Source organism: Cuculus canorus, chromosome 19 (genome assembly GCF_017976375.1).
Source record: "Cuculus canorus isolate bCucCan1 chromosome 19, bCucCan1.pri, whole genome shotgun sequence".
Taxonomy (NCBI): Eukaryota; Metazoa; Chordata; class Aves; order Cuculiformes; family Cuculidae; genus Cuculus; species Cuculus canorus.
Window position 1 is genome coordinate 2,072,056 of NC_071419.1, and position 27,155 is coordinate 2,099,210.

The following is a 27,155-nucleotide window of genomic DNA, read 5'->3' on the forward strand; positions in this document are numbered from 1 at the left end:
TGAGCTGGGAGCAGGGTGCTGGCGTGTCCCGCTGGCAGGGAGCCTGCAGCCTCGATTCTGCCTAAGGGCTGGGCGGCAAAGTGTGAGGATATCTGTTGTCTCCTTTGGTGCTTGTGGTGCTCCGACTCTTTATCGTGCAAGGAGAGGTGAATCTGATTGTGTGAGAGCTTCTGCCCCAGCTGAGGTGGCAGTGGGGAAGGAAGCGCTGCCCAGTGGCGGGGCTCTGCTGCCAGCATCCTCGTTGGGTCATGGATTGTAAGCATGGCCCTGGCGTCCAGCACAGGGATGGTCCCTGTGGCCACTGTGGCTGCTCAGGTGCTCAGCACTCGCTATCTCCGTGATACAGTGCGGGTCGGAACCTTTCTATGTTTCATGCATGAAGGTTTGCTCTTTTCAACCCGTCAGCATGCCATGCCATGGTACCTTAGCAGCAGCTGTACGTTTGTGCCAGCTGTAGCTGCTCCCTGGCACTCGTGTTGGTGCATGTGGTTCACCCGGTAGCTGAGAAGTGGCCTCCTTGGAGGTTTTGGCAGTGGCAGGAAAAGCAGAGCGGGCACAGCGTGGAGGCAGCTGCAGGAAGACAGCAGCATCAAACAGTGCAATATTTATCTGCCCGGTGCCAGACTGCTGTCTGCCAGCATGTGGGAAAGGAGGATTAGGGAATGTTATGCATAACATTTCACACTTCTTTGCAAAGTAATGTTAATTACACCTATTGTAAATGAATCTGCTGTCTGCTCTGTACCTTCCCTGCTCCTTTCCCCCGGTACTCAACAGGCCAAGGAAGTCACCTCAAGCAGCTGCCTCGCAGCAGCAGCCTGTGCCGGGGAGCAGGGAGAGTCTTGCTTGGCGTGCCTGGCCTGAGCTGCTCTGTGCATGGAACCAAGGGGGATGCTGCCCCCTTGAAGAAGCCTTGTGTGAGTCCTTTGGCTGCGCAGATGAGCGCTGGAAGTTTAAAAGCAAGGAGAGGTTGGTGCTGGGAAGGACTGCAGCTGTTGTCCGGAGTGGCTGGTTGTGTTCCACATGTTGTGTGCTCGCCTCTGCTCGCTGCGGTGTCCACACGGTGCTGGGCTGGCTCTTGTTGCGGCAGGCTCAGGTCAGAACATCCAGCCATCTCCATCCTGGCTTGGCTGCAGGCCAGCATTACCAGTCCTGTCCGCAGGACGCAGAAGAGCTTGGGTAGTCAATAAACACGGATAGAATAAAGTTGTGAACGGCAGCAGGAGCTGAAATAGCAACATCAATAGCAGTTTCCAGATAATGATCTAATTAGCGCAAACAACAAGTTTCCTCTAATGACTCTTGTTCTTCCAGCCCCTTCCTTTCTGCTCGCCTGTCATTATTGACTGCTCTGGCAGGGAGCGGCTGTGCTTCCCCCATCTCTAGGGCTGAGGCTTTGGAGGTTTGTTTACTGCCTGGCTTTGAATGGCTTCTCCAGAGGCTGTTTGCTCTGGAGCTGCGGCTGACGTGCTGGGATGGCTGCATGCAGAAGGGGCAGGGAAGTCAGCTGTTAGGCTTTTGTAGCTTACTAGGGACCTTGAGAAAGTTGTACTCCCATGGCGTGTCCTCAGTTGTAAAAATAAGGATGCTGATGTTCACCCACTGCGGCGGAGAGTGGGAGCTGGCTGCTCCTGCAGGGCTTGGGAAGCCGTGAGTGAAAGATGCTTGGGAGGAACAAAGATTAGAGATTGTTATTGGAGGAGCAGAAAACAAACTGTTTCTGTCCATGCCCTCCTAGCTCCCAGCCTCCTCTCTGCACCTCCCTGCCTCCCTCACCCAAACAGAAAGGCTCTTTGGTGCTGAGCGCCCCAGCTGGAGGAGTATTCACTCAGTGCAGTTGCTTCCTCAGGTGTTGGCAGTTGCTTTGTCCTCTGCTGCGTGGTGGCAGGACCCCCTCATCCGCCCATATCAGAGGTGCTTGAAGCCTGCAGCTTCCCTGGGTTTGAGATGCTTGGCAGGGGTGGCTGAGGGGATCTGACGATGCACCTGGGGCTGCGGCTCTGCTGGCTGGGAATGAAGGAACCCCCTTTGTTTGTATTGAGTTTGAGCTTTTTGTGACAGTGGAGAAAGTGCAGGTCTCTGGACAGCTGTGATGTGATGGAGGTTAACGTGAACACGCACATGCCGCTCAGAAATACATTTTTAACTTGTTTCTCTTCCCTGAAGGTCTTTCAAACCAGCTTTAGCCTAAGCACCAAATCCCTTTGCAGTAGTGCTCTGCTCTGTGTGATGTCCCACTTTTATGTGCCCTGTAGATGAGGATTTGAGTCTGCTCTGGTCCCTAAACCCACCAGTCCCAAGTGTTTAACAACCAGCTCGTTAACCAGTAAGTGTTTTGCTTACTGAACTCGATACAAACTCTGTACGGGTGCAATTACTGGAACATCATTATTGCTGATGAGTCTTGGGCAAAAATGACTCTTCAGATTAAAGAAACCTCAAATGCACGCATCTGCGATCCCCAGCCTCCCAGCCCGGTATTCCCATTGCTGTTCTGGCTGCTGATCTGCAATTCAGAGTCTCCTTCTCCCCGCCCTGCCCTTCTGCCGAGCGGCACCTGGGCTTGAGCCTGCTGGGAGCGGCTGCGGCCAGGCTCCGGCATCGCCGATGCTGAAACCTGTCAAGTGCACAGAGATATTCTGGGTGTTTTCAGCTGAGAATTTAGCTCTGCTCTAATGAAGCCATAACAGCCTGCTGAAGAGGTTTTCTTCAATTCCAGGTGTTATTGACTAATCTCCCCTTGCAGCAGCTTCCGAGATGCCCTCTGTTTTCTGGACTGTTTTTCTTTTCTCTTGCTCTCTCAACCTTCAAAACCAACCAGGTTAAATTTGGAGGCATGAGAGCTCCCCAGCCCGGTCTGGTAGCTCCAAGGAGTGGAGATGGGGGCTGGTGGAGCAGGGGGGACCTTTCCAAGCGGGCTGTGCTGCGGGCGCAGGGCGTGGTTTGGCCAATGGCCTTGCTGCAGCGCCCAGCGGCGCAGAGGTGGTTGAGGCTTTGTTGATCTGCGGTGAGGACCAAAGGTTCAAACCTCTGCCAGAGCACAGTTTGAGTGCCCAGTGTGTCATGAAGAGAGGTCAGGCATTGGTGCCAAGGTGTGTGGAGGGTGCCCGGGGCTCTCGCAGCCAGGGCGGGAAGGGCAGCAGGAGCAGTCGCTGCTGCTTGAGGGCTCTGGGGAGTTGCTGGAAGAGCTGCTGCCCAGAGACCCGCACCTGAGCCTGCAAGAGCAGGACAGGCTGTGCTGCTCCCCATAATGGCAACGCTGCCTTTTGTGCAGCCCTGTGCGGGGCCAGGGGGCTCCTGCCCAAAAGGACCAATGGGTTTAATGCGGATCATTGTGCAAAAAGGCTGCGGGGTGGCCAGGAAGGGGGAAGGCAGGGCCCAGAAGGGGATTTTAGCCTGCGAGGCTTTCGCCTCTGCTCTCTGGGCAGGTGCCGGTTCCCAGCAGAAGCAGCGGCCAAGGGTGCTCCCACCGGCTCGCTCGCTCCAGCAGCAGCGCCTGGTGACCAGCCTGGGTCCGGTGCCGCTGTCAGAGCACAGGAATAGCCATGAGCGCTTTCCACATCCCATCATTTTGATGCAGGCAGCTTGTCTTCCTTCTCTCTCCAAGGAGCTAATTATGGTGATGTTAATGAGGCAGAGGTGCTGATGCTGCCCAGGGTTTTAATTACTCTCCTCCAAGTTTTCTGGAGACCAAAGTCAGGCGGTTTGGCAGGCGAGGCTGACAGCAGTGGGGATGCGTGCAGACAGGTGGGCAGCAGAAGGCTCGCTGGGGTCGGCCAGGACCCCACACAGCCCCAGCACGGACTGAAGGGTTTTCCAGGAATGGTGGGGATGGTCTGGTGCCAGAATTCTGGTACCTGCCCTCCCTGTTAGCAGACAGGGGACTTCCCCTGTGCTGAGCATCTGCCCTCGCCCTGGAGCTGCTGTAGGCCATGACAGCGTGTGCCCAGCCTGTAGCGCTTCTTTGGTCCCCGTGCGAGCGGGGCGCTGGCCCACAGCATGCTGGGTGGTGTCAGAGGTGGGGGGGGCTGTGATTATTTGCTGCCATTGCTGCTCTAAACATGCCTGAGTCAGGGACGCAGCTCCTGGCCAAGTCTCGGGGGCTGCGAGCCCTCGGAGCTGCTTGTCCCCTTCGCCTCCTTGTGTTCCCAGCTGCCCTCAGAGCTGTGGAGGGAAGGTGGGGGTCAGCCAGCATGAGACTGAATCCCCCGGGAACGTTTGAGCTGATCTGTTTGGAGAATCAGCAGAGATAACAGTTTGTGTGTGCCCGGATGCTCTGGAAATGACTGAGCAGAGGTGCTGGAGCACTTACTTAAAATATCTAAATAAATCTTTAATATTTCTAATTGCAAATGTACATAAATTGCACAGCCACATCATTTCTTTGAACACCAACAACTTTCTCTGTACATTATTACATAGTTTAAAAGGAGCTGAAGGAGATTCAGCAAACACTTCCACTTTGCATTTTTTTTTTAAACATACTTACAAAAAAAATTTGTTTTTTCTTTATAAGAGGATATAAAACATAGCGACTGCTTATCAGGAATGAGTATCAGCCTAAGCAGATGTACAGAGAGAGGTATATCTTAAGACACAGTGATGTATGATAAAGGAATAGGTGAGCATGGAGACTGCACTCTGGGTACCGGTAGCTGATGCAGAACCACGTGGCATTTACAGCAATGTCTCAGCTCAGGGAGTCGGTGAAAGCAAATGCTCGAATGTGATGCCCTTTTGCAAAGCTCGGTGGTTTCTGAATGCGTGCGACACCCTCAGGATTGGGTCTGGTTTGTAAAGCCCATCAGCTGCCTGATGTGGAGCAGCTCCAGGGTGGAGCCTGGATTGCTCTGAACACAAACCTTGCTGCAGGTGGGAAGGCCAGAGCAGGGGCGTGGGGATCCTGCCCACCCCGGGGACGGGACCAATCGTGCCTTCTGGCCTTTCTGTGTGCACGCTCTGGGCAAAGCTCCCGTTGAGGGACAGGGCAGTGACCTTGGAAGCTGCTGGGCACCGCTGGCCACAGGCACTGCTCTCGGGAAGGCATCTCCCGGTCTCCCCCTGCCCTGGCACCGCTGCGGCGCAGACACATCTGTGAGCCACACCTTGTGGCTGTCCTGGCCAAATGCATCAGGGAATTTCCCATCTCCTGTGACTGAAAAGCCTCTCCTTGTTTATCACAGAGCAGACCTCAGTGTTTTCTACTGAATTAGTAAGAGGGAGAAGCCTGTGAGTGCTCCAGGCTTTGGAAATGATTGACTACTTGCTGACTGCTCTCCTAGGAGAGCCTCTGGTGCCTCAATCAGGTCCACAAAGTCCCTTCTCCGTTTAGGAATCTTTGTAGTAGCAGAACCTGCGTCCTGCAGCAACCTACGGGGCTGCCAGGCCGGAGGACTCGGCTTATTCTCACAGTGCAATCAGTGCTTTACAACTGCGAAAGCAGAAAATGAAACTAACCGGACTCAAACGACGATGCAGTGACGCATGACTCTTTGGATGGCAGCAGGATTTGCTCAAACTGGTGCAGAAGGGGCTGGTGGCTCCACTGTAGGATCAGTTGGCACGAGGAAGGGCCTGCGTCCCTCTGGTCTTTTGGCACTGAAGCCATTATTCTGGTCCAAATGATGGTACTTACAGAGCAGAGACCTCAGGACACTGCTCAGTCCGTGTCATCCCCCTGTACGTCAAACTTTGCTCATTTTCCCAACATGTTCCCTACAGTTTAACAAAACCCCAAATCAAAACTCTTAAAACAGAATCTTTGAGGTGGCCCAGCCCCAAATCTGGATCCCTGGCTTCTCTCCCTTCCCCTTCCCTGGGATCCCCAAAGGGAGGAGGCTGAAGTCATAACCTGCATCTGGATCCAGATTTGCTGGCTCGAGTCCACCTCTCTGAAACAGCGGTGAGATACAGCCAAACCCTGACCAAATAAGCAGCACCAGAAGTAAGTTACTATATACAACTGTTAGTGAGATAGATACGGTACAGGAAACACTGAGAACAGTTACAAAAAAAAAAATATTAAGACTGGTATTAAGATAAAAATCTGAGTTTTCTTTTGTTTTGTTTACACCTTGACGAGTTTGCACTAGAACAGCCTCTTACTGTAGGAAGCGCAAGAACGGAAAAGAAAAGGGAGCAGATCACAAAAGGTTACGGATAGTGGTTGCTTTGCTCTGGTGCCGCAAGCACCGCCTGGGATCGCCTCCGGTATTGCTACGCCAGACACCAGGGCTGAGGCCGCCTCGGGTGCCCTGGGCACGTGGCGCTCGCTCACGCACGCATGCACACGCACACACACACAGAGATAAATGTACAGCTTATAAATAACAGAAACACAGACTGGAGTAACAGAAGTGAACTGAGCCTGCATCGTAAAACCTCACCCCAGGTGGGGTTGGTCACGTTTCGGTCCAGTTGTTTGGGGGGGACGGGGCTGGGGGAGCGAGCAGGGGCGTCTCTTAACGTAACAAGACTTTGTCCCGATTTGGATTTCTTTTCGTACTGGCTCAAGAAGCCGAGCATCAACTCCAGAAGCTGTGGGCACTGGAACTTTGTATTGACTCGCTGTGGAGGGATTTAAGTGTTCTTGCCCTTTCAGCAGAGCTGTGGGGTCGGCAGTTGGCGAGTGTGGGGTTAACTGGGAGTTTCTGGCAGCTCGGGGGGAGCAGTGCCTTGGCTGCTGCTGCTTGGCATCAGTGCTAAACAATTGGTTTGTGGGTGATTGTTTTTCTTAGTGCTCTAATGGTGAGCACTGACTGCACCCCCGAATCACTTCTGGGTAGGGATGGAAACGCTGCCGGCAGGGCGCCCGCCCTGTGCCCTCTTAGCGCTTCCATCCCTCTACGTTCCTTTGCTCTTGAAAAACTTCTGTCTCTTGCAACACAAATAGTTTGGAACTCAGAACCAATCAGCTCCAAACGCGCATCTCAGGGCAACAGTGGTGTGAAAGAGCTTTTTGTAGATCCTTATAAGGGGTTTGACTGAGACAGTGGTGGGTGTGCGTGTACGTGCCCAGCGTTTCACAGTACCCTGCGCGTTCCTAACCTCTCTGGGTGTTTCTCCTGTTGGAACCTCGTCAGCGGGGTGAGGTTCCTCACAGCCAGCTGGTCTGGGCTCCACAATTCACAAGGGACTGTGCTTGCCAGAAATACCCATTATTACACTTCTGAGGAGCTCAGGCTGGGGTCTGCTGTGCAACCGCACTGCTCTGCAGGTGTTGGTGGGAAGTGGAGACCTCAGCGCAACACGTTGGCTCCTCCCAGGACCCAGCCGCACCAGGCTTGGCCCAGAGCTTCTGGGGAACAGAAAATCATTTAGGAACAGGAAAAAAAAAAGGCATCTTTAATTTTGAAAACAATTGCCTGTGGAAGGATGCTGTTAATGGGGCAGCGTGGCAATGCAGAGCTTACTGGCAAACAGTGTCCTGCTCAGGCAGCCTCGCAGGGTGAGGCTGGAGGTGGTACCTAAGCTGTGCGGAGCTCAGGGAACATCCTAGTCCCTCGGACTGTACATTTACACATGGCAGAAGGAGCTAGGACAGGCGATGAGCATTAGGCTTTAGTGGGAGCAATAGGCAGTTGTCCTGTACACTGTACACTGTCATCCGGATCTCGGAGCTCTCGGTACGAGGGACCTGCTCTGAGATCGGGAGTCATGAAGTGCTAACTTAAAAAACCACAAACCAACAAACGCACCGTGGCGGCAGGGCAGCGGCACAATCCCCCGTTAAGGAGGTGACCCCTCCGCCGAGCACAACGTGGCTGCATGTGCCGAACCTGCGCGTTTCCGCAGTTAGAAAAGTCTACTCCTGGCTTATGCCTGCACGGGGCTCCTGACAAGGGGGCTTTCGCTGGTGGCTGCTGTTCCTGTCGTTACTCCCTTATGACCATGTTTTACATTCTTCAAGCCGGTTAATTTCCATGCAGTGCTCATTCCCAATTTAAAGAGGACAGTATTCCAGAAAATGGGATCTTTTTTTTTCTAATGCATACTGTGAAAGAAAAGAAATACAATTACCGATCTTCCTGGGTCTTCAGGGCTTTTTTTTGTTTTTTTGTCTGCTTTTCTCCCCAGAAATAGCACAAATCTCTGCATGGAGCATTACATCCCCAGAACGAACCCTTGGTCGCGCAAGGAGCTGGTTGCCTCATGCAGCCCCTCTGCCACGGTGGGCACGGGGAAATCCAGCCCCTGTTCCTCATTCGCAGCTGTGACCGAGCTCTCTGGCCTGAGAGCGGGTGGGGGACGATGTCCCAGGGCTGACAGAGCCTCCTCCCCTGAGGGAGTAGGAGCTGGAGAGAGGAATCCCATCACCGTTCCTGGGTGCCTCCACTCGCAGGCCAGTGGCCCAGGGCCCCCCAGCAGCCCCGCTCCTGCCCTTCTCCACGGCTCCGGCACCGTGGTTCCCCTCACAGCGCACCTCACTGAGTGTGCCCTGACCTTTCCTCAGCCCGTATCCCTCTACGTCCGGAGTTAAATAAATACTAATGAGCTGTGGAAATGCCCCATGGACGGGATCTCAGGGCAGAAGCCAGCGGCCTCACAAAAGCCACCCAGGGGCAGGCGGCTGGGCTCGGCTCGGGGTTTGCTTTGGGAGAGGGCTGTGCTCCAGGGGAGGCACAGGAGGAGAGGGCAAAGCTTTGCTGCCATCGCTCCTACAGCTGCGTCCAGCAGCACCTTTAACTGGACTCAGTGGGCCACTGCCCACTGCGGGCTCTGCCCAGCTCCCTCAGTTTCGCTTACGGCAAAGACAAGGATATTATTCCTTGCTGGGAGGGGTGAGGCATATGCTTTGGGCAGTTTAGAAGGAAAAGGTTATTTTTGTTTTAACATTAAACACTGATTCAAATCCAACAGCGACAACGATTCTCAAATGTGTGTTATTTCCTTATGCCACTCATCTCACACTCGCTCTCTCCGTCCCCTCAACGTGCTGGCATTAGCATCTCCCACCAAGGCTCAGTCAGCGCGCCGTCCGCAGTAAGGAGCTGGTTTCTCGGGGGGAGAGAGCAGCCGTTGTCTGAAGCCGCGGCTCCCACCTGCTGCTGCACGGTCTCTCTGGCCAGGCCTCCTCCTGCGGCAGCACCCTCCGCGGGTTAACAATTACTGCTGTTTCTGAATTCTCCATTCTCTGTTATCTGCAATTTAGTTGGGTTTGTGGGGGAGATCCCATTACGTGTCTGCATGCTGTACCTCTCTTTCAGCTGAGTGAGGGCACTCATTAACCGTGCGTTGGCAGCATCCAGTGAAGCAATGCGTTTCTCCTGCAAACAAACAGGCAGAAGGGAGCGGTCAGCGGAGAGGCAGAGACACGGCCCTTGGGAAGCTGGGACTTGTCTTGCGACCGTGACCCAGAGGCTTCGTGGACCAGGACCCTTCTCTTTGGCATTCTCTAATTGGTCAGTAGAAATTAATAGTTTAAGTGACTCGTGGCTTCCCAGCATGGCTTTGATGGCAGCTCTCACTGACCAGGCCCCTTCTCTTCGGCATTCTCAGGGGTGGGGTTTTTAGCCGCTATGCAGCATTGTTTGAAATCTGCTGCACGCGCACTTTGCCTGTGCAACGCGAGCCAAATTCATTCCAGCACCCCAAAGAAAATGGAGATAAGACAGTTTCTCTTAATTCTTCAGTTATACAGAAATTCACTGCACTGCTTGCTCAAACTGCAGCTGTTCCAAACATGATAAAATTCCTTTTCTAAACTCAAGCTCTCCCAGGATAGTTATTCCTGTCAGTGTTTAATTGATTTTTGTTAGTATAAATTAATAGTGTAAATGACTCGTGGCCTCCCAGGATGGCTTTGATGGCAACTCACGCTGAAGAGAGTATTGTAAGGATGGGAGCCCGGGCTTCTGTGCTGCAGCCGCTCCTGCACTTTGCAGCACTGAACAAGTCATCGCCCTTCTCCGCTGTTAGCAGGAGGGAATGGAACCAGCTCTGAGGGGCGCAGCGTGCCTGGGAGGTCCATCTATGAACACATCCAACAAACACTACTCGGGTGGCGATGAGAAGAGCAGAGAGTGGCAGAGGGCAAGTGCCTTTCACATAATGCACACGATGGCAGGAGTCAGGACAGCGTGGAGAGCTGCCCGCAGGCTGCAGCCCGCACTGCTCGCACCTTACGGATGCTCCTGGAGCTGCAGGGCTTTGCCACGGTGCAGAAGGGAACGTGGTGATTTACTGGCTCTGAACAAATTACTCTACAGCAAAACAGTGCTTCTTTTTACAAAGTTACTGCTGTTGCGTCTCCTTTTCCATTAGCTCTACAGTAAATTAGATGTGAGTGGTGACTCACAAGTGATTAACAGGGCTGTTAAGAGTAAGCCTACAGTAAGCTATCACAGAGGCACAACCTGCAGGGCGGCCTGGCTGCTGAGATGCTATCTCTGCCCAGACCAAACACTATGGACTGCGTTCTCAGAGTCTCTTTTCCAAGCACAGTGTTTTGAACCCATCCTCTGATGCTCCTCTGCCACTGTAACCTCTACCACTAACTGACCTTCCCAGCCCTGCGAGCCACAACCCAAAGGCTGAAAACCACACTGGCTTTGCTCTGGCCGGGCTTTGTGTTCCTCGTATCCAGGTCCTGCAGTGCTGGAACAAGAAGCACTAGGCAAAGCTCCAGGGACCTCAGTCAGCCAACAAGGATAAGATCTTTCTACAAACTGAGCTGTGGGCATGATCCTTCCCCAAACTGCCAACCCCGCATCCTCTGTCTCACCCGCCAAGCTCCAGGGCTGGAAACAGCTGTATGAATGCAAACATTGTGACAATCGGTTCTGTCGTGCTGGGGTCTGACGGGCTCTGTCACCGGCTGCAGCTCGGTGCTGACTCACCCGCACGCACAGTCTCACTGTGCCGGAGCTGGCGCTGCCGCGTGGCAGGGAGCCTACACGGTGGCAGACTCAGCCTGAATAGTCCTGCAGCCCTTGGTATTGGGGTCTCACCTGTGCATCGATAATCTTCTGCTTGGAATCCACGGCAGCCTGCATTTCTGCATGGTCCTTCTTTAACTCCTCTTCAACTGACATCAGCCTGGGAGCCAAGCAGACAAGAAAGAAATGACATTTGTCGGGTTCTGCTAAGCCCATCAGCCTCACGCACGTCTGAATCGGCCACCCTGAGCGAATGATAGAGACTGTGGCCTCAGCCCTTGACCCCGAGGAAGCAGAGGCGTGAGGCACGGCTGCTTCTGACACACAAACCAGTAGTTTGGAAACAGTCTTTTTTCTGGCTCTTCCCTAGAGACCCCTATGGCAGCCCCAGTGCTTAACTGACAGAGAACATGAAGAATGGCCCGTTTACGAGGGCTGAGTAGAAGCACCGCAGTGGCCTGGCTGAGGTAAAGCAGAAGCCCCTGTCCTGGCTGGGATGCCATCAGAGGGACCTCGACAGACGTGAGAGGTGGGCCTGTGCGAACCTCATGGAGTGCCACATCATTCTACAGAAACACCATGTCCCACTGGATGGGGAGAGGGATTTACGGCTAGGACTGACGGGATGGTGATGAGATCTTTAGCTGAACATAAGGAAAAGGACATTTTGATCATTAACATCTATTGCTCATGAACAGAAGAGCAAGCCTGCCAGATCCTCTGAGAACCAGGGCTGTGCCAGCCCTCCCCTCTCAAGTTTTGTCTGTGTGAGTTGGAAATATTGGGGTTTTCCTTGTCCCAAGTAACGCTGATGGGGGGACCCAAAGAGCCAGGGTGTGAAATGCCCACCCCAAGGGCTGGAACCCAGAAGAGCAGGAAGGGAGTAAATGCTGGGAAACCCACAGCGCCTGCACCTCCAAAGAAACCTGCTTCTCCCGAGCAGCAGTCGGCTTCAACGCCACCCAGGCCACCTGGCTACTGTCACCTCCAGCACGCCCATCTCCCTGTACCTGCTGATGATCCCCTTCATCTGGATCTCCTTGTCCTCCTGCTGTCTCCGGAGCCGTTCCTCGCTCTCCTCCAGCCTGGCCTGGTACTCCAGCATCAGCTTCTGCGTCGTCTCCTCCTGGCATTTGAAGCGAGTCTCGTATTCCTCCAGCTTCTTGTTGGAGATCCGAAGCTTGTCCTGCAGCACCACCAGGTCCTGCTGGTACTACCGTACGTAAGGACAGACACAGGAGGAAAAAACACAAGTGGATGTTACCTAGTTGGGTTTTACCCTTGCCAGGGTGTCCCCGTAACCCGACTGCGCCCCTCTCCTTGCATCAGACCAGCTGCAAACCCGTGCCAGATAGCCAACCCCGCTGCCGACACCTCCTCTTCAGTCTTCTCCACACGAGATGGAGCGATGCTGCATTCCGCTGGGCGAGCAGGTCACTGGTGGGTGCGGAGAATGGGGTGTTAGCAGAGTCTGGCATTTCACACAGGGAATGCAGGTTAGAGCGAGCGAATGGCAAACACAGCCAGCATCGTCCTCACGCTCACAGCGCAGGGCCAAACACAGGCAGGAGAAGCTGCACTGGTGGGATTTTGGGTTTACACATGAGCTCTTCAGTCTACAATGATAAATGTGGGTGCTTTGGATGTGCTGCAAGCCAAGCCTAAGCGCTGAGAGCTGCCACGCTCTGCAGCGGGGATGGGCCACGGCTGTCTCGGCTCACAGGGGTCACCCTTCATCAAGGTGAGGGCGACTCAGTGCCGTAAGTGACTGCCTTTGGGGAGAAGGGCTACAAACAGCACAATCAGTGTCAAAACAGGGTTCAATCCGAGAAGAGCTGCTGTGTGAAGCCAAGACCCTGCCACGGTTCATTCAGATGGAGCTAAAAATCAGCAGCAGAAGAATCACAGAAAGCGATTAAAACAGCTTTCTAACTCAGTAAACCCTCTAACTCAGAGGGTTCAGCTCTGGCAGAAGCTCAGCATTCACTACAACTTGCTTTGCTAAAGGAAAATCTGGTGTGTAGCTGTACAAAAAAACCACTTTAATTTCAAAAAATTACTTCTGGAAATAGTCTTTAAAAAATAATCTCATCTGAATAACCTCCAAGTAATGAACATGCAGCTGATAATGTGACAAGCTGCTTTTAAAGAGTCACATATGGGAAAAAGCCTTCAACCTGAGTCATGGAGGCCGTTACAAAGCCACAAGTGTTCTCCATGAACTGTCAGAAATGGACTTAATTGTGCCTTGCCCTGGCAGGTGGAAAATACACCCTTCTCCTCTGGCCCTTACAGTGCAGCGAGCACCCCAACAAGCACCCCAGCGTTGGCCTTTGGGAGTCCCGGCACCGAGAGCCCTGAGGGGCGTCTGCTGCGGCCATCCCGCTGCTTTCCCCCCGCTTTCCCAGTGTCATTCCAGAACCGACTGACTGACAGGGAAAGCGACTGGAAATCGCTGATGGGCTGAACTGCCAAAGCGCTTGAGCCGTAGCTGGCAGAAGGGCAGGAGCCCAAACGCCTCCTGCCCGGGCAGGACAGACCCAGAGCATCCTGTTTCTCCTTTAGCAAAGCTTTTCCTGTGGCAGCGAACTGGCACAGTTTAGACACGGAACCTGGAGCAGCGAGGGAACACCAACGCCCATACAGTTACACAGAAGCACTGGAGTCAGACAGAGGGAGTTGCTCGAACAGGAAAGGTTAAATACCTACCCTAGCCTTAAAATAGGAGCAGCGAAAGTGAGCTCAAATGATAGCGGGAGAGGCCTCAGAGACTGCAGGAGTCGCTCCTGTCTCTAAAACACTTGTCTCATTCTCAGTTACCATTCACGTCTTACAGTAATTGGAGAGAGATTATGCTAATGGTGATCTTTAATGTCAGTGACTGATGTGACAGCAAAGTAATAAAAGATGCTGCATGGCAATGAGAGAGCAGGTCCTGGGGCGGGGGCTCCCGTGGAACCGGGACTGCTTTGCTGCAACGCTGGGTTTGCAATCCCATCACTGTCTCCCTCAATCGGGGTCCCTGCTGTGAGCCCCTCCCTGCCCAGGAACAGAGCAGCCCCCGGGAGCGCCCACCTGCCAAAAGCCGCCCCCGTTTCACAGGGAAGGGCGCCAGGATTAATGACGCCGCCTGGCACGCACTGTGCCCACGCCGGAGGGCCATCTGCCTGCCCGCGGGACCTGTGAGCCGGGGAAGGGCAACACGCGTTCTGTGCTGTGAGGTCCTTTGGCATCTCACCTCATTCCAGTCCCACTGTGACAGCAAAGGTGCCGCTGCCATCTCTGCTGCAGGTGCGAGTGAACACTGAACCCTTTTAGAAGCCCTTCACCAACTAAATGTAGCAATAACTCAGAGCTCAGTGCCTGACAAAGCTGTCTCTTTGATTTGCCGTGGTTGGTGCCTCTGCTTCAGTGGCAGTCAGGGTTTCTGTAACCCTGCAAACAATGGCTGCTAAGGGCATACATTGTTCTGTGTCAGCTGATATCTGATCAGTACTGGCTGTGTGTTTACACAAACACCCAAGGCACAGAAAGCCAGTAAGAAATGGGCTGAACTCCCACAAGCCCTGCCACGCTCTTCCTAGGGCAGCTGGGAGGCACAGAATCACGGAACAGTTCGGAAGGGACCTCCAAACCCATCCAGTCCCACCTCTGCCATGGGCAGGGACACCTCCCACTGGCTCAGGAGCTCCCAGCCCCAACCAAGCTGGCCTTGAATTGTTGCCCACCTTGAGTCGTTGCCTTGTACCTCCCATCCCTACGCTGCCCGCCTTTGGCATCTCACTGGAATTTGACAGGTGACAGTCCCAAAATGACACAGCACAGCGAAAGGAGAACAAGGCGGCTATTGTAACGGAAACACACATATCTGCACTGGAAACACAGGAAGGAGGTTCAGGGAGAGTCTCTGATACATACAGCTCTGTGGGACCAGCTGGTCACACGTGGCTGGCGTGACAAAGCACACAGAGGGAACAGCCCCATCGCTAACTGTGCCCAACGCAGTGGTCATGGCAGAGCCAAGCTGCTGAGAAAGCGCCTGCAGAGGCAGCAGTCAGCAAAGATGGGATCCTCTCAGCTCTTGACTGCTGGATCCTTACTTCTAACCCTCCTCCTTCACCCCTGGCCAGGCCTACTCTGTCTCTTCCCTGCTTCTCCTACCCCAGGCTCGGATGGAAAGAGTGAATGGGAGCAGCTCTTCTTTACTTTGTCCTTTTCCAACTGTAGTCTCCGAGGGAATACTCTGGAACTGAGAGCCCCCAGCAGGCCAGGCCCCGATCTGTGGGATCGAGGGGCAGAGCCACTGCCCCAGTGAAGTCACCCTAGTCCCCAGTGCTGCCTCTGGAGACAAGAACCTGGACTTAAGTCCTAGGTCTGTTTAGAGCCTTCTTGCTATGTGCCCCTGTTGTGGGGCATGGGGCTCCTGTACCTCGCTCTCATCTCGTTTAGAGCTGTGCTTAATTCCCTTTTTAAGCTTTCTTCCCCTGCAGCCGGGGCAAATAAGGAATGGGGGGAGTACCAGGCACTGGTGAGCTTCAGAGTTTTTTGCAGAGCAGCCCCAGCACTTGATTCCTGGCTCCTGCTTTTCTTACTTGCTCTTGTGGGAAGGTAATTCCAGTCACAGAGTGCGTGAAACCTCCCAGACCTTCCCCAGCCATGGCCTGTGAGGCTGAGCAGGGCACAGCGCAGCCTGACGCCCCTCTCTGCTGGGCAGCCCACCCTGTCCCCAGGGCGCTCAGACGAACACATTCAAGGAAATCCTCTCTCTATTTAGAAACTTGTTTCAATCCAATCAGGTTTTACCTTTTCTGCTTGGCTGAGCTCGTCCTTATTCCTGAGCTTATCCCTGTGCTTGGAATCTGGGTCAATGCTTTCATCTTCTAAAAACTGCATGTTCATATTCAAAAGCCAAGCAGCAGTGCGGTCCAGGGCATTGGGGTTCACAGGAGAAGGGGCCTACAATGAAACATAACAACCGTAACAAAAGAAAAACCTGTAACAGAAATGCTCATGAAGCTGGAGAGAAAGAATTGCCTTCCAAGCAGCCCTCTCCCACGCTGCTCAAACAGCAACGAATGATCTGAGCTGAATGATCAGCCGGGGCTGGGGTGCAGGAGCAGCTTCTGTTCTGCACCTCACGTTATTTTAGGTCAAACACCCTCTGAGAGGGCAAATTCTTCCCTGTGCCACCCCTACAGAACAGACATACAGCGGCGTTGGGTCCTGCTGAGAGCAACGGGCCAGGGTTCTAAGCAGGTCCTGTCACCTCAGGAGGACACGGCCTGAGAAGGCACCAAGCTGCAGGCAGATGGAGTGGCTTGACGTTCACCGGCAAGTGGAGATTCCGCTCCACACTTCAGCCTCTTCTACTGAGCTGCCTCTTCTTGCTGTGGAGAATTCATATGGGTAAAAGCCACATCTGCAAACCTGTGGTCATCCAGGTTATGACCTTTGGGCTGAGACGACACTTAGAATCATAGAACGGTTTGGGTTGGAAGAGACCTTTAGAGGTCTCCCAGGCCAGCTGCCCTGCAGTGAGCAGAGACATCTTCAACCAGACCAAGCTGCTCAGAGCTCCATCCAACCTGACCTTGAATGTGTCCTCTTGACGACACTGGAGAGGTCTAAACGCAGTCCACCTCCAGGTCTGGTCACGTGGCAGCGCTGCTGTTCAGTCCCAGCCGGGCGGGGACCGCAAATGGCATCGCCTCACTGTTTTCCAAACACATTACAAGACTGAGGAAGCCAATCTCCAGCTACTTCCTCTCCATCCCAGTGCACTGTAAACTGCAGGAAACAGTTTCTTGGATGAACACAAGGGATCTGGATGGTCACTTGGTTGAGGGAATCCAAGTTAACAAATCAGCAGTGTTGGGAACTCCCTCCTTCATTCAAACCTCTGGACAGCAGAGAAATCCCATCACCATCGAGGAACAGAACAGGGGGTTCTGCACTCTGAGGGAGTGGTTTAATCACTCACTGGGGCCGAGGGCTTTTCCATGTTGCCTTTCAGTCTGGTCTTCTATTGCCGGAATTTTAAATTGGAAGTTTCAGACTCAGCTCATGAACATCACTCGCTACAAATCCTCACCCAGAACTGTGGCTTCCTCCACCTTCCTGCACCTCCAGCCTGGGAACTGCACCCGTGGTGGCTGCTCAGAACACCTGGCTCCAAGGAACGATGCCCACCTGGGTCCATTTCAACAGCGTAAAGGCTGGTCCAGGACTCTCAGTGAACAGAGCTCAGCCCACTGTCCACAAGTCCTTCTGCTTCTTTCTTCCTTCTCTGAAGAAGTGAAAAAGGAAACCTCTGCTCTGGCCTGGGACAGCTGGGAAGGCAGTTCAGCAGATGAACTCACAGAGGCAGAGGAAGTGCTTCTGCACGGCAGGAACGAGGTTCAGGGACTTCTACTGGAATGGCCTCCAACTGGGATATCTTTGTTCTCAAAGAGCATTTCATACCACCAACTATGAGCAGTTTCACGATGGTTTACAGATGCTGCTAACACACCAGCAAAACACCGATGGAAGGTAGGAGAGGCATTCTGAGGGCGTCGGGTCTTGAGAGAGACCTTGAGAGGACAACAGGGTGGGCAGAGGAAAGATCTGCAAACAGAACTTGGCCAGGGCTTTCCGGAGAGCACCGGCAGTTCACTATCCTCTCCTTCTGCAAGAAACTCTGCCACCAAACGGGCCACTGTCGCTTGTGAGCTCTGTGCCCTCTGCACCCGATGACTATCGATGCCAATTATACAAATGCTGCTATTCGGTGTGGCTGCTAATGTCAGCACTTATGAATCGATAGCGTAGGCACGGGGCGGCTCCAGATGAGGCTGATCACGCAGCGCTGACCCAGGCCTCCACGGCTGCCTTGGAAAGGAGGCACTGACATCAACATTGTCACTCTTTTGACACGGTTCTGCTGGCGAGGTGCCTTAGTGCTGTGTCTGGGCCCAGGTGCAGTGAGCGCTTCCTGACTGTCGACATTCTCTGGGTTTGTATGACTTTTAAACCCCTTCCTTTCGGCACCGAGAGGCCCTGCTGTGTTAATTTTCTATAGGGTTAGTTCCGAACTAGAGAGCGAATAAATGAGCACTAGCAAAACAATTTATCCATGCCAGGAGAGCCAGAGGGCCCTGGCTGTGCGACCTACTGCTTCCGATTTTAGCACATGAATGGGGAAATTTATTGCTGTGAAGATCAGCGTGAGGTCTGAGACTTCAATCCCTGCAGAGCTCCGCACAGCAGGAACCTCCCTCTCAACAGGGACCACGCTCCTTCCTTGCCGCTCTCCCCTCCCCAGATGGATTTGAAGAGCGTCGAGGAGTGCCGTGGCTCCGCTGGGACAGGAGCGGCAGCCGGGAACTCTCAGTTACGAGAGAAGACCAGGGCCTGGTCCAAGCCTGGGAGATGGCGTGGGGTTGAGTATGGCATGGGATGAGAGCCTGGGCATGGAGAGGCAAAGCAGTGACGAGATGGTAGTGTGGGACGGAGGCACGGCTGCCATCGCCCTTGTGTCTCTGCCACCCGCCGCCTTGCAGCAGTCACACGCCAACGTGCCACGCAACGGAGAAACACTGAGAACGAACCCTGGCCTGCGTCCCCTTCCCTGGAGCGCCTCCGTCTCTGGCCCAAGCTGGGTGCAAGAGCCAAGGCACGTCCCCACATGGAGTGCCACCACGGGGTGGGCACCGATGTGGTGACTCCAAGCCAGGACACCCGCTCCCACTGCAGCAACCCCACCAGCCCCACTCTTCTCCACGGGCTCACCCCTGCCTGGTCCGTTTGACACCCAGAGCTCGCGCAGCCCCCGAACTCACCTGTTTGTGCATCGTGCGCTGCTTCATCTCCGGGCTGTCGCCCTTGGAGGAGGAGGACTGCTGCCGCAGGCGCGCCCCGCTGCCGGGCCAGTCGGGTGAGGAGGACATCATGCTGCCGCTGGAGGGTCGCTGGTACTGAACCGTGTTCAGCAACGAGGGCGGTGTCCGGCCCCGGGTGACCGGCGGGGGCGGCGGGGGCGGCTGGTCTATCCGCCTCTGCGGTCCCGCGCTGTTCTGCCGCGGCATGGTGGGTTGGCCGCCCTTCTCCGTCAGCGAGAGCTGCCGGCGGGCCAGCTCGCCCGTCCGGCGGGTGAAGTCCTCGCTGGCGGTGGGGGCGGCAAAGCCGTGTTTGTTGGCTGTCAGCTCCTCGCTGTTGCTGTGGGAGCTGAGCGAGCTGTGGCACTCGGAGCCGGAGTCACCCAGGCCGCGCGGGGAGAGCGGCAGCCCGGCGGCCATCTGGTAGACGGGGTTCTGGAAGGAGAGGGGCGCCAGGAGCTGGGGCCGGCCAGGCGCGCTCTCACCGCTCGGCGTGGTGGGTGTCTGGCCCACCCGGCGCACGGTGGCCATGCCCGTCACGCTGTTCTGCTGAGTCCGTGTGGCCCATACGCCCTGCAACTGCCCGAGGGACGACTGACTGTCATTGAGGGTGTCGGCCGTGCCGGGCGCGGGGGCCCCGCCGTCCAAGAGCCGATTGTCCTGCAAGTCCACCATGGACAAACTCTTGCTGCCATTAGACATCTGCACGTCGGGCTCATTGGCCTCTGAGTAACTGGAGCTTCGGGCAGGTGAGGGCTGGGCCCCAGCAGACCTTGTGACAAAAAACAAGTCCTTGTTTTCAGGGGTTGGAGATGGTAACCGTGTGAAATCTATCAGACTGCGGGGAAGTCAGTGCGTAAGGAAGAGGAGAGGAAAACAAAACAAAAAAGAAGAGTTGTGAATGCTGCGCTGGAGCAGGAAAATAAAATCACTCAGCAGAAATCAGCGTGGCGCTGCTGTGCCGGATGGGAACTGCCTGGCCCTGCCTGTGGGGAAGGACAGCGCAGGGCAGCGGGGAGCCTGCGGTGCCAAGGAGTCTGGGCCAGCCTCACGGGAGCAGGAGGGAGGTGGGCACAGGGCGAGAGCGCGTGTGGGGTCACAGATGGGCTCTGGGGCTGAGCCTCCTAGGCTGCGTCTGCTCATCACGCTGACGGCACGTGTCACCCTCCTGCTCCCGGCTGGCTGTATGCAGCCCATTCCCACCCCCTGCGCTGTGCCGGGGCAGTGAGCTCCTGGTACAGCACCGTGGGTGGGGGAACTGATGCAGACCAGCCACCAAGGGTCACCCAGAGAGCTCAAGAGCAGAGCTAAAGCCCAGCAAGTGAAGGATTTCCACCCACTCCAGCCGTAATGTACACTCACAGAATATTGATTTCTTGGGGATAGGAAGAAAGAGCTGTGCCATAGCTTAATGTGAGTGCACTGCTGATCAAAGATGGGGCGCTGTAAGCAAGTATTTGGGTGAGCGCGTACTGTCAGAGTCCTCCATAGCATTAGTTTTAAATAATTGTATCTCACGCTGGGAAGCGTTAGAGATGAAAGCTCTGATTAGAGCAAGGCCAGTGCCATTGCTGCCTTTCATTCCTAATTAAACTGTTACATTCGGTACAGTTTCCACTTACAAACTACTTTACTAGCACATCCTTTCAATTTGTGTGGGCTCCATTTCATTTTCCACAAACACAACCATCACAGGTCTGCAAGAGTCATCTTCCCCAGGAATGACACTCCTTACTTAATTAGGCCAAAGAATACGTTAGGTGGCTGTGAACCATCAAAACCACCTGTATTACAAAAACCAGACAGAGCAGACTGGAGTTCATCATTGCCCTCTCCAGCATGGCAGCTACTAAAGGAATGTCCAGGTCTGGGTCTCGGTGCATTCAGCACATACCCTGTGTCTGAAAGAGATGGGCAAGGCCAATCCTATATCTTTTGCATAATCAGAGACCTGAAGAACTTTACGGTGATGCCCATCACTAAGCACAAACAAGCCCTCAAGCCCCCCAAGGATGAACACTGCTTCTGCAGCCACATCTCAATGGCTGAGACCAGAACCGTCAAGTTCTTCATCTCCCAGCCCACACTGCCAGTTTTAGCTCCGGGGACCCAGGATGGAGCCTGCACCTCCACCACAGCCCACTGCTCTGTGGACATGCGGTGCTGACCTACATCCAGTGTCAGTCCCACAATCGGAAAGCCCCGTCAATGGATCGGGCAGCTCCAGACTCCAGCCCGTCCTGCGTGGCCCTGCCAGTGCTCAGGTTTTGGCAGCAGATGAACATTCAGCATTTCCCTGTGGCCAGGCCACGTTTCTGCTCTTACCCAGATAAGTCATTCTCTATCACCATTTTCTGCAGCCCAGCAGAGATGCTGTTGCCAGCGTTGGGTGTGGATGCAGTGTGATCGGTTGTGACAGAGACCTGCACACAGGACGGGTTACTGAGTGCCGCGTTGACATCCCTCAGGATCCGAGGCAGAGGCCCCAGTTTTGTTGCAGTGCCCTGGGCAGAAAAAGGAGCAGAATTACTTGATTACTACCAACATCTTGTATTTTTGCTAGAGAATTGTGGGCTTTGCCCATTGCTGGGCAGTCTCTTCAATGAATCACGTTAACAACATGCATTTTCTCCATCATTTACACCACCACTGATGCTATGGAATGTCCCAGAACATGCAGCCCTAGAAAGTGCTGCTGTGGGGCAGAAGAGGCAAGCATGACTAACAAAGTTCAGATACAGAAGACGACAGCTATAGTTAAACTTGGTCCAAGTCTCTTGACAAAAATAATTTTAATTAAAAAGAAACCTTTTGTATCTGCTGGGACAGACAAACCTCAGTGTTTAGCAGCTCTGCCTTCTCACTCCACCTGCCCCTCCGCCTTCACACCCCCAGCAGAGGAGGGAGAGAGCCATACTCGCCCGCCTCAAAGTGGGATGTAAAGAGTGAGCCGCTTCTGCAGCGTGTACCAGGGCTGGGAATTGCTAAGGGTTAACAGCCGCTGTGCTGGGCACAGACATCACTAACGGGCCGGTTCCTGCTGCACTTGGGCTGTGGGACGCATGCCCAGCACTGGCCAAGTGCGCCTCCCCCAAAGCTCACCCCGCGGCCCCCCGGTACCTGCTCCAGCTGAGAAATGACTTCCCAGAGCAGCGAGTGCAAAGTGGAGAGTTCCCGGCCAAGGTCGATGTAGCCTTCAAAGCCAGCTGTGTTTGAGATGGTTTCAGGATTGGAAATCTCCAGGAGAAACCTTTGCATGTTGGTCCATTCATGTTCCAGGAATTGGTTCATGAAGGACATGTATTCCTCTTTGCTGCCAAACCTATCAAGACAGCAGCACTAATGTCAGCTAAACACTGTGAACTGAGGTGCAGCCAAAGAAGGAGGAGGTACGAACAGAGGTGACAATGCCAGAGCCTTCCTCTGCCATCTGAACCCTTCAAAGCCTTTGGGATGCCCGGGGCAGCCACCTGGCACACCACACTGACCAGGCAATCAAAATTAACCCCAGGCTGACCCCGCTAAGTCCCCGCCAGCAGGGGATCTCTGCTGCAGGAAGGAAGGTGAAAGCTCAAGAAACAAAGCTATGCTTGGCATCGGCCTGCCAGGTCAGACACAGCCTCGAGAGACAGGGCCTGGCACTGGACGTCAAGGACCCTAACCACAAGCGCCATTAACTGACTGAAGAGCAGTGCATGAATCCTGCCCTGTCCCTGCTCTTCTGCGGGCACTGAGCTCATCCTAGCCACGCCGCGGCCCTGGGGATCACCCTGCAGAGCTGCACTTGCAGCCGGGCCGGTACGTTTGTGCCCTCACGCTTCCTGCAGCCTCGTCCTGCCCCTCAGCACTCCACCCAGGCTTCACTCTCGCGTGTCTTCTTCAGAGCACAGCGGGGAGGGCCTCGTGGTTCAGCCGCCCCAGGAGCGGGCGATGCTGTGCCAGCGCCAGCGGCTCTGTGCCACCTGCAGCAGAGCTCAGCTCGACTGCTTTGGCTCGACCAATGTCAGCTTAGTTAAAGAGTCTTTCCTGCAAAGTGCTGGAAATCTGAAAACCCTTCACTCAGGGATTGGTCAGGAATACAGGGAATTTCTGTCATCTAGCGTAACACACTTGTATGTCTTCCATCTGCATCCGTGTAGGCGCATCCCTGACTGCGAGCGCGTGTGCTAAGCTAGTTTCCAAACCTAAGAAGCTTTAGACAGAAACTGTCCATTCATGTTTCAGAAAGCTCATCATTTCTTTAGTGGAGCTCAGGATAAGGAGCTCAGAGCTGCAGCCAGTGGGAAGGTTTTCAGAAATCTCTCGCTTTGTTTCCATCAAACCGACAGCCTTAGTTAGAAATCGACAGTGTCCCTGTTCTCTCTTCACACCTTCCCAGTGCAGACAGTGGCATTTTAACAGCAGGGAAGGTCGTTGAGCTCACAGGAGGGAAAGACCAGGAAAGACAACGTGCCTGGCTGTGCTGGGGCATTCCTGCTGCCACCCGCCTGCTCTAGATCAAAACTAGATCTGTTTTCCTGCTCATAAAACATATCCTGTTTTGGAAACTTCAATGATCTCTCTGACCCGACAGTGAGGGAGTGGGAGAGTCCCAGAGAGACGTCAGGGAAAAAGCCAGCAGGAAACAAACAGGCCCTTTCCATCAAGGAGAGGAGTGGCCAGCATGGGCTCCTGATGCCAGAGGGCCTGCCTGAACTCCCAGAGCTTCCTCCCCCCTCTCCGGCCCTGCCCCATCCTGCCCCACACTTGGCTTACTTGGCAAAGTTGGCGAGGTTCTGGGTGACCTTGGCAATGAGGGTCAAAGTGCGTGCAGTGCGGTCATCCGGGTACTCCTGCAGGAGGCTGAAGAGGGACGGGGACATGATGGCCGGACAGAGGAACCGGAGGAACAGGGAGGCACTGATCAGTCGCTCGCTGATGTCCGGGCGGCCTCGGTTGCTGCATTCCTGTCTCCATGAGGCAAAAACTTCTTTGAGCTCCCTTGGGAAGACACTGCAAGGACAGAAGGACACAGAGGGACAGCAAGTTCAAGGCCAGGGTGTTCAAACTGCCACACAGCAGTGGCTGAGTGTGGTGTTCCGTTTTGGGCCCCTCAGTACCAGTATGTGGTCAAGGCTGGAGCCCTTAAGACTGGAGTGTGCACAGACGTGGGCAACCGAGCTGGAGAAGGGGCTGGGAGACTCATCAGGAGACTCAAACCACACAGGAAAAAGCAAAACTACTCCATAAGGTCATGAGACGAGCAGCTTTCATCAGACTGATGTTCCTGCTGGGTGCCAAACCCCAAAACAACTGGGAAGGCCGAGGTACAAAACAAACTGGGCAAGGAGCCAATCACCAATCAGCCGTCTGTGTCCTGGGGCGCCTGAACCAGAGGGAGCTCAGCCACCACGGTGGAGAGCGGAAGAAACACAGCCTGGTGGGACCCCCTTGGCAGGAACACCCGCAGTACGGGGTCACTGGCGCACCCGCGGCTTGGAGGGATGGCTCCGCACCCTTTAACACCCCTGTTAAGCACCTGGATCACACCCGCTGTGACTGGCACAAACACAGATCCTCACCGGAGTCACTCCAGCCCCGTAACTGCGCAGAGCTCAGCCTGGCTGTCCTGGATACCAGAACTCCCCTGGGTCCAGCAGTTGCTCGCCGTAGCCCTTATCACCAGAGAACTCGCTGCCTGTTTGCGCTCGGCGCTCCCCAGCTCCCTGCTCCCACCTCATCCTGTTCCCAGCATGTGGTGTTTATTCAGCTGGACGCTCCCAGCCCCAGGAGCCGCCTGGCAATGGGTCCCACGGCGCTGCCGATGGTTCCCGGCCCCCAGCTCCACAGCCGCCCCGGGCTGCCCTGCCAGCAACCAGAACCGGTACAAACACAGACTGGAGAGGGGTCAGGCTCCATTTTAGGCCATGGATCTCCTCACCAAAGAGCCATTCCAGAGGACAGTTTCCCAGCATTGCTGCAGGGACTGTATGGGAGAAGCAACACAACGTCAGCTTGTTTCTCACTGCCTGCTCTGCTCTCTGGGACGGCTCACTCTGCGGCTGAACCTCACATGAGTTGGGAAGAAGGGAAAACCATGGGAGCTGCATGGCCAGAGACACCACCCACTGCCCAGCGGCAGCACGAACCAGGTGGGATGCTCTGAAAGGGAGGAGCATGCAAAGAACCTGCCTGTGTGCGCTGAGCACCCTCGTGCTCCAGGCAAACACAAGGGTGCTCCCTCCTGCTGCCAGCACTCGTCGTCTTCCAGCCTCTGCTTCCCAGGGCTATGGACATCCCTTCCCCAACTGACCAACTGACCTCTCCTCACCACAGCTGCAGAGCCCAGCACCCGTGGGGTTTGTGGTCCATCAGCACAGCACGGATGCTGCAGCCAAGCGGCCGAGGGCCCAAGCTCCGCTCCCTCCCGAGCCAGCAGGCAGAGCCCTCGCCCCTCGTTTCCGTCATCCCCCAGTGCAGACCGTGCCGCCCGGCCGCATGCCCAGCACGGGGCTGCTGGGTTAACCCCACTCCATGGACATCTTGCCATGCTCTTCCCACACAACAGTACGGCTGCATTCGGAGGGGCCTGTCACTGCGCTCCTCGTTTCCAAGAGGTTGATCTCCACGGGCAGTGATGCCCTGGAAAAGTGCTCAGCAAACGCTGCCATCATGTTCAGCTTCTGCTCCATGTTGGCTTCCTGCTTTCACACTCACGAGCTGTTACCCCGCGCTTTATAAATAACATCTTTGGCTGGATAAATTCTCCTCTGTCTTTGGCTTGATCCACACAATTGGACAAAACCCTTTTACTTCATGGTATTTGCTCAGGAACAGGAGAATCCTTTAAGCAATTTAAGGCTTGAATGATCAGGACAGGTTGTAGAGTGACTGGAAAGTAAACCCTTGGAAATAGATCCACCGGCTGCATCCAGCCCGCGAGCGCTGCTCACGATCGCAGGCTGGGAGACTATAAAAGTTTAATTGTGTAACAGCGGATGGAATTCAGTTACCCAGCTTTATGTGACAAACGGGCCCGTAATTCATTACCCAACTTTCCAGTAACGAGCTTCCACATGCTGAAATTCTGCTTACACCGAAACTTTCCAGATGTCCAAATTATGTCATAATTATAACAATTTTCAGTTATTGTGAACCTCTTTCCTCTCTCCAACTCTCCAGCAGATGAGCAGCACGCTCTGGCACTCCATTCAAAGCAGGATCCTTAGCTGTTGGATGCCTTGGCCAATCCCAAACACCCATCAGCCCGATTGATCCCCAAGAACCCTTGAGCACAAAGAACCGAGGGAAACCACTCAGAGCCGTGGCTCAGCTGCTCCCGCCTCCCTTGCAAAGTCAGGACCAAGAACAAACTTCCCGTGCATTCCTGACTCTCCTTAGGTCACTTTTAAAGCCTATTTTTAGACTGACCTTTTAGTGCTGCTCTGGGTATTTTTAGGAAGACAATAATTCACAGAATTACAGTCCAGTGCTGACTAAAGGCAGCGAATCCCTCCTGAGAGAGCGGTTTGTGTCATTCCTGAGTCAGAGCCATTAACTGGCCCAGGATAAGGTGCAGGATACCTGTAAAGAAACCTGCCCTCTGCTTTGTTGCGGTAGACGAAGGGAGTCCGAGGGAGCCTCTCACTGCCCATTCTCTCCCTCAGCTGTATCCGGACAAGCAACTCCTGCCCTGAGCTTGCAGGGGGCACACTGGGAGATCACGTACATTGAGTTTAGACCTCAACACAACAGCTGGGATTGGAGAGAAAATGAGAAATCCTTATTATCAGAGCCTTCTTTCCTCCAATATTACCCTTAGTTACGTTTTGCAACACCGGGGTTGCTACTAAATACATTAATAAAAACCAAGTCCAGGCTTTTCAGGAGGAAGACTGGCAATCCCGCAGTGAGACACGAACAACCACTCTCAAGCCTTGAGGTATGCTGCCAGGAAGCAGAAAGAAAATATTTTTACTTCTCCGAACATGCAGAGTCACAAGTGTGGGGTTTTTCCCCCCCTTTTTGCAGCAGGATCTGAAATAGAGCCACCGCTCCTGGCTCCTCACCCTCCAGGAGCGCAGCCCTGCTCAACAGCCACCACCATAACACGCTACCACTTCTTACTCCAGTCAATTTGGCGTATTTGGGCCTGTCCAACCAGTTGCAAGGGAACAAACAACTCGGAAATGCCTCAACTGCTCACCAGGCCTCAGTCCAAGGAGGCCATGGGCTCCCCATCTCCGCCTCGGCACGCGCCCCGGGGCTGGGAGAGAGAGGGGTTAACCCGGAGGAATGCAGGGTGCTGAGCCAAGCAGCCCAGGGCCCCCAGCACCGCAGCGAGAGCACAGCTGCCTACACAAAAGCTCCTGCGCTGGCACAGCCTCCTCACAAGCAGGAGGAGTGCTCGACTCTGCTGCCGCAGAGGGAGTTCCAACCGTCA

At 54.5% G+C, this 27,155-nt stretch overlaps 1 protein-coding gene across 14 annotated transcripts in view; it reads right to left on the minus strand.

Moving 5' to 3' along the window:
- Positions 1-423: 423 nt before the first annotated feature.
- DAB2IP (DAB2 interacting protein) overlaps positions 424-27,155 on the minus strand; it is a 194,543-nt gene continuing 167,811 nt past the window's right edge. For 11 of the 14 annotated variants that reach the window (XM_054084392.1, XM_054084394.1, XM_054084390.1 and 8 more), the window contains 8 exons: positions 23,489-23,725; positions 21,854-22,055; positions 21,059-21,237; positions 18,698-19,571; positions 15,681-15,833; positions 11,888-12,090; positions 10,950-11,037; positions 424-9,266 (listed from right to left, as the gene is read on the minus strand). In XM_054084392.1, coding sequence (XP_053940367.1) covers positions 9,099-9,266; positions 10,950-11,037; positions 11,888-12,090; positions 15,681-15,833; positions 18,698-19,571; positions 21,059-21,237; positions 21,854-22,055; positions 23,489-23,725 — 2,104 coding nt within the window. In that variant the 3' untranslated portion in view covers positions 424-9,098. The remainder of the gene's footprint in view (positions 9,267-10,949; positions 11,038-11,887; positions 12,091-15,680; positions 15,834-18,697; positions 19,572-21,058; positions 21,238-21,853; positions 22,056-23,488; positions 23,726-27,155) is intronic. The other 3 variants (XR_008453016.1, XM_054084393.1, XM_054084391.1) reach the window with 3 other exon arrangements.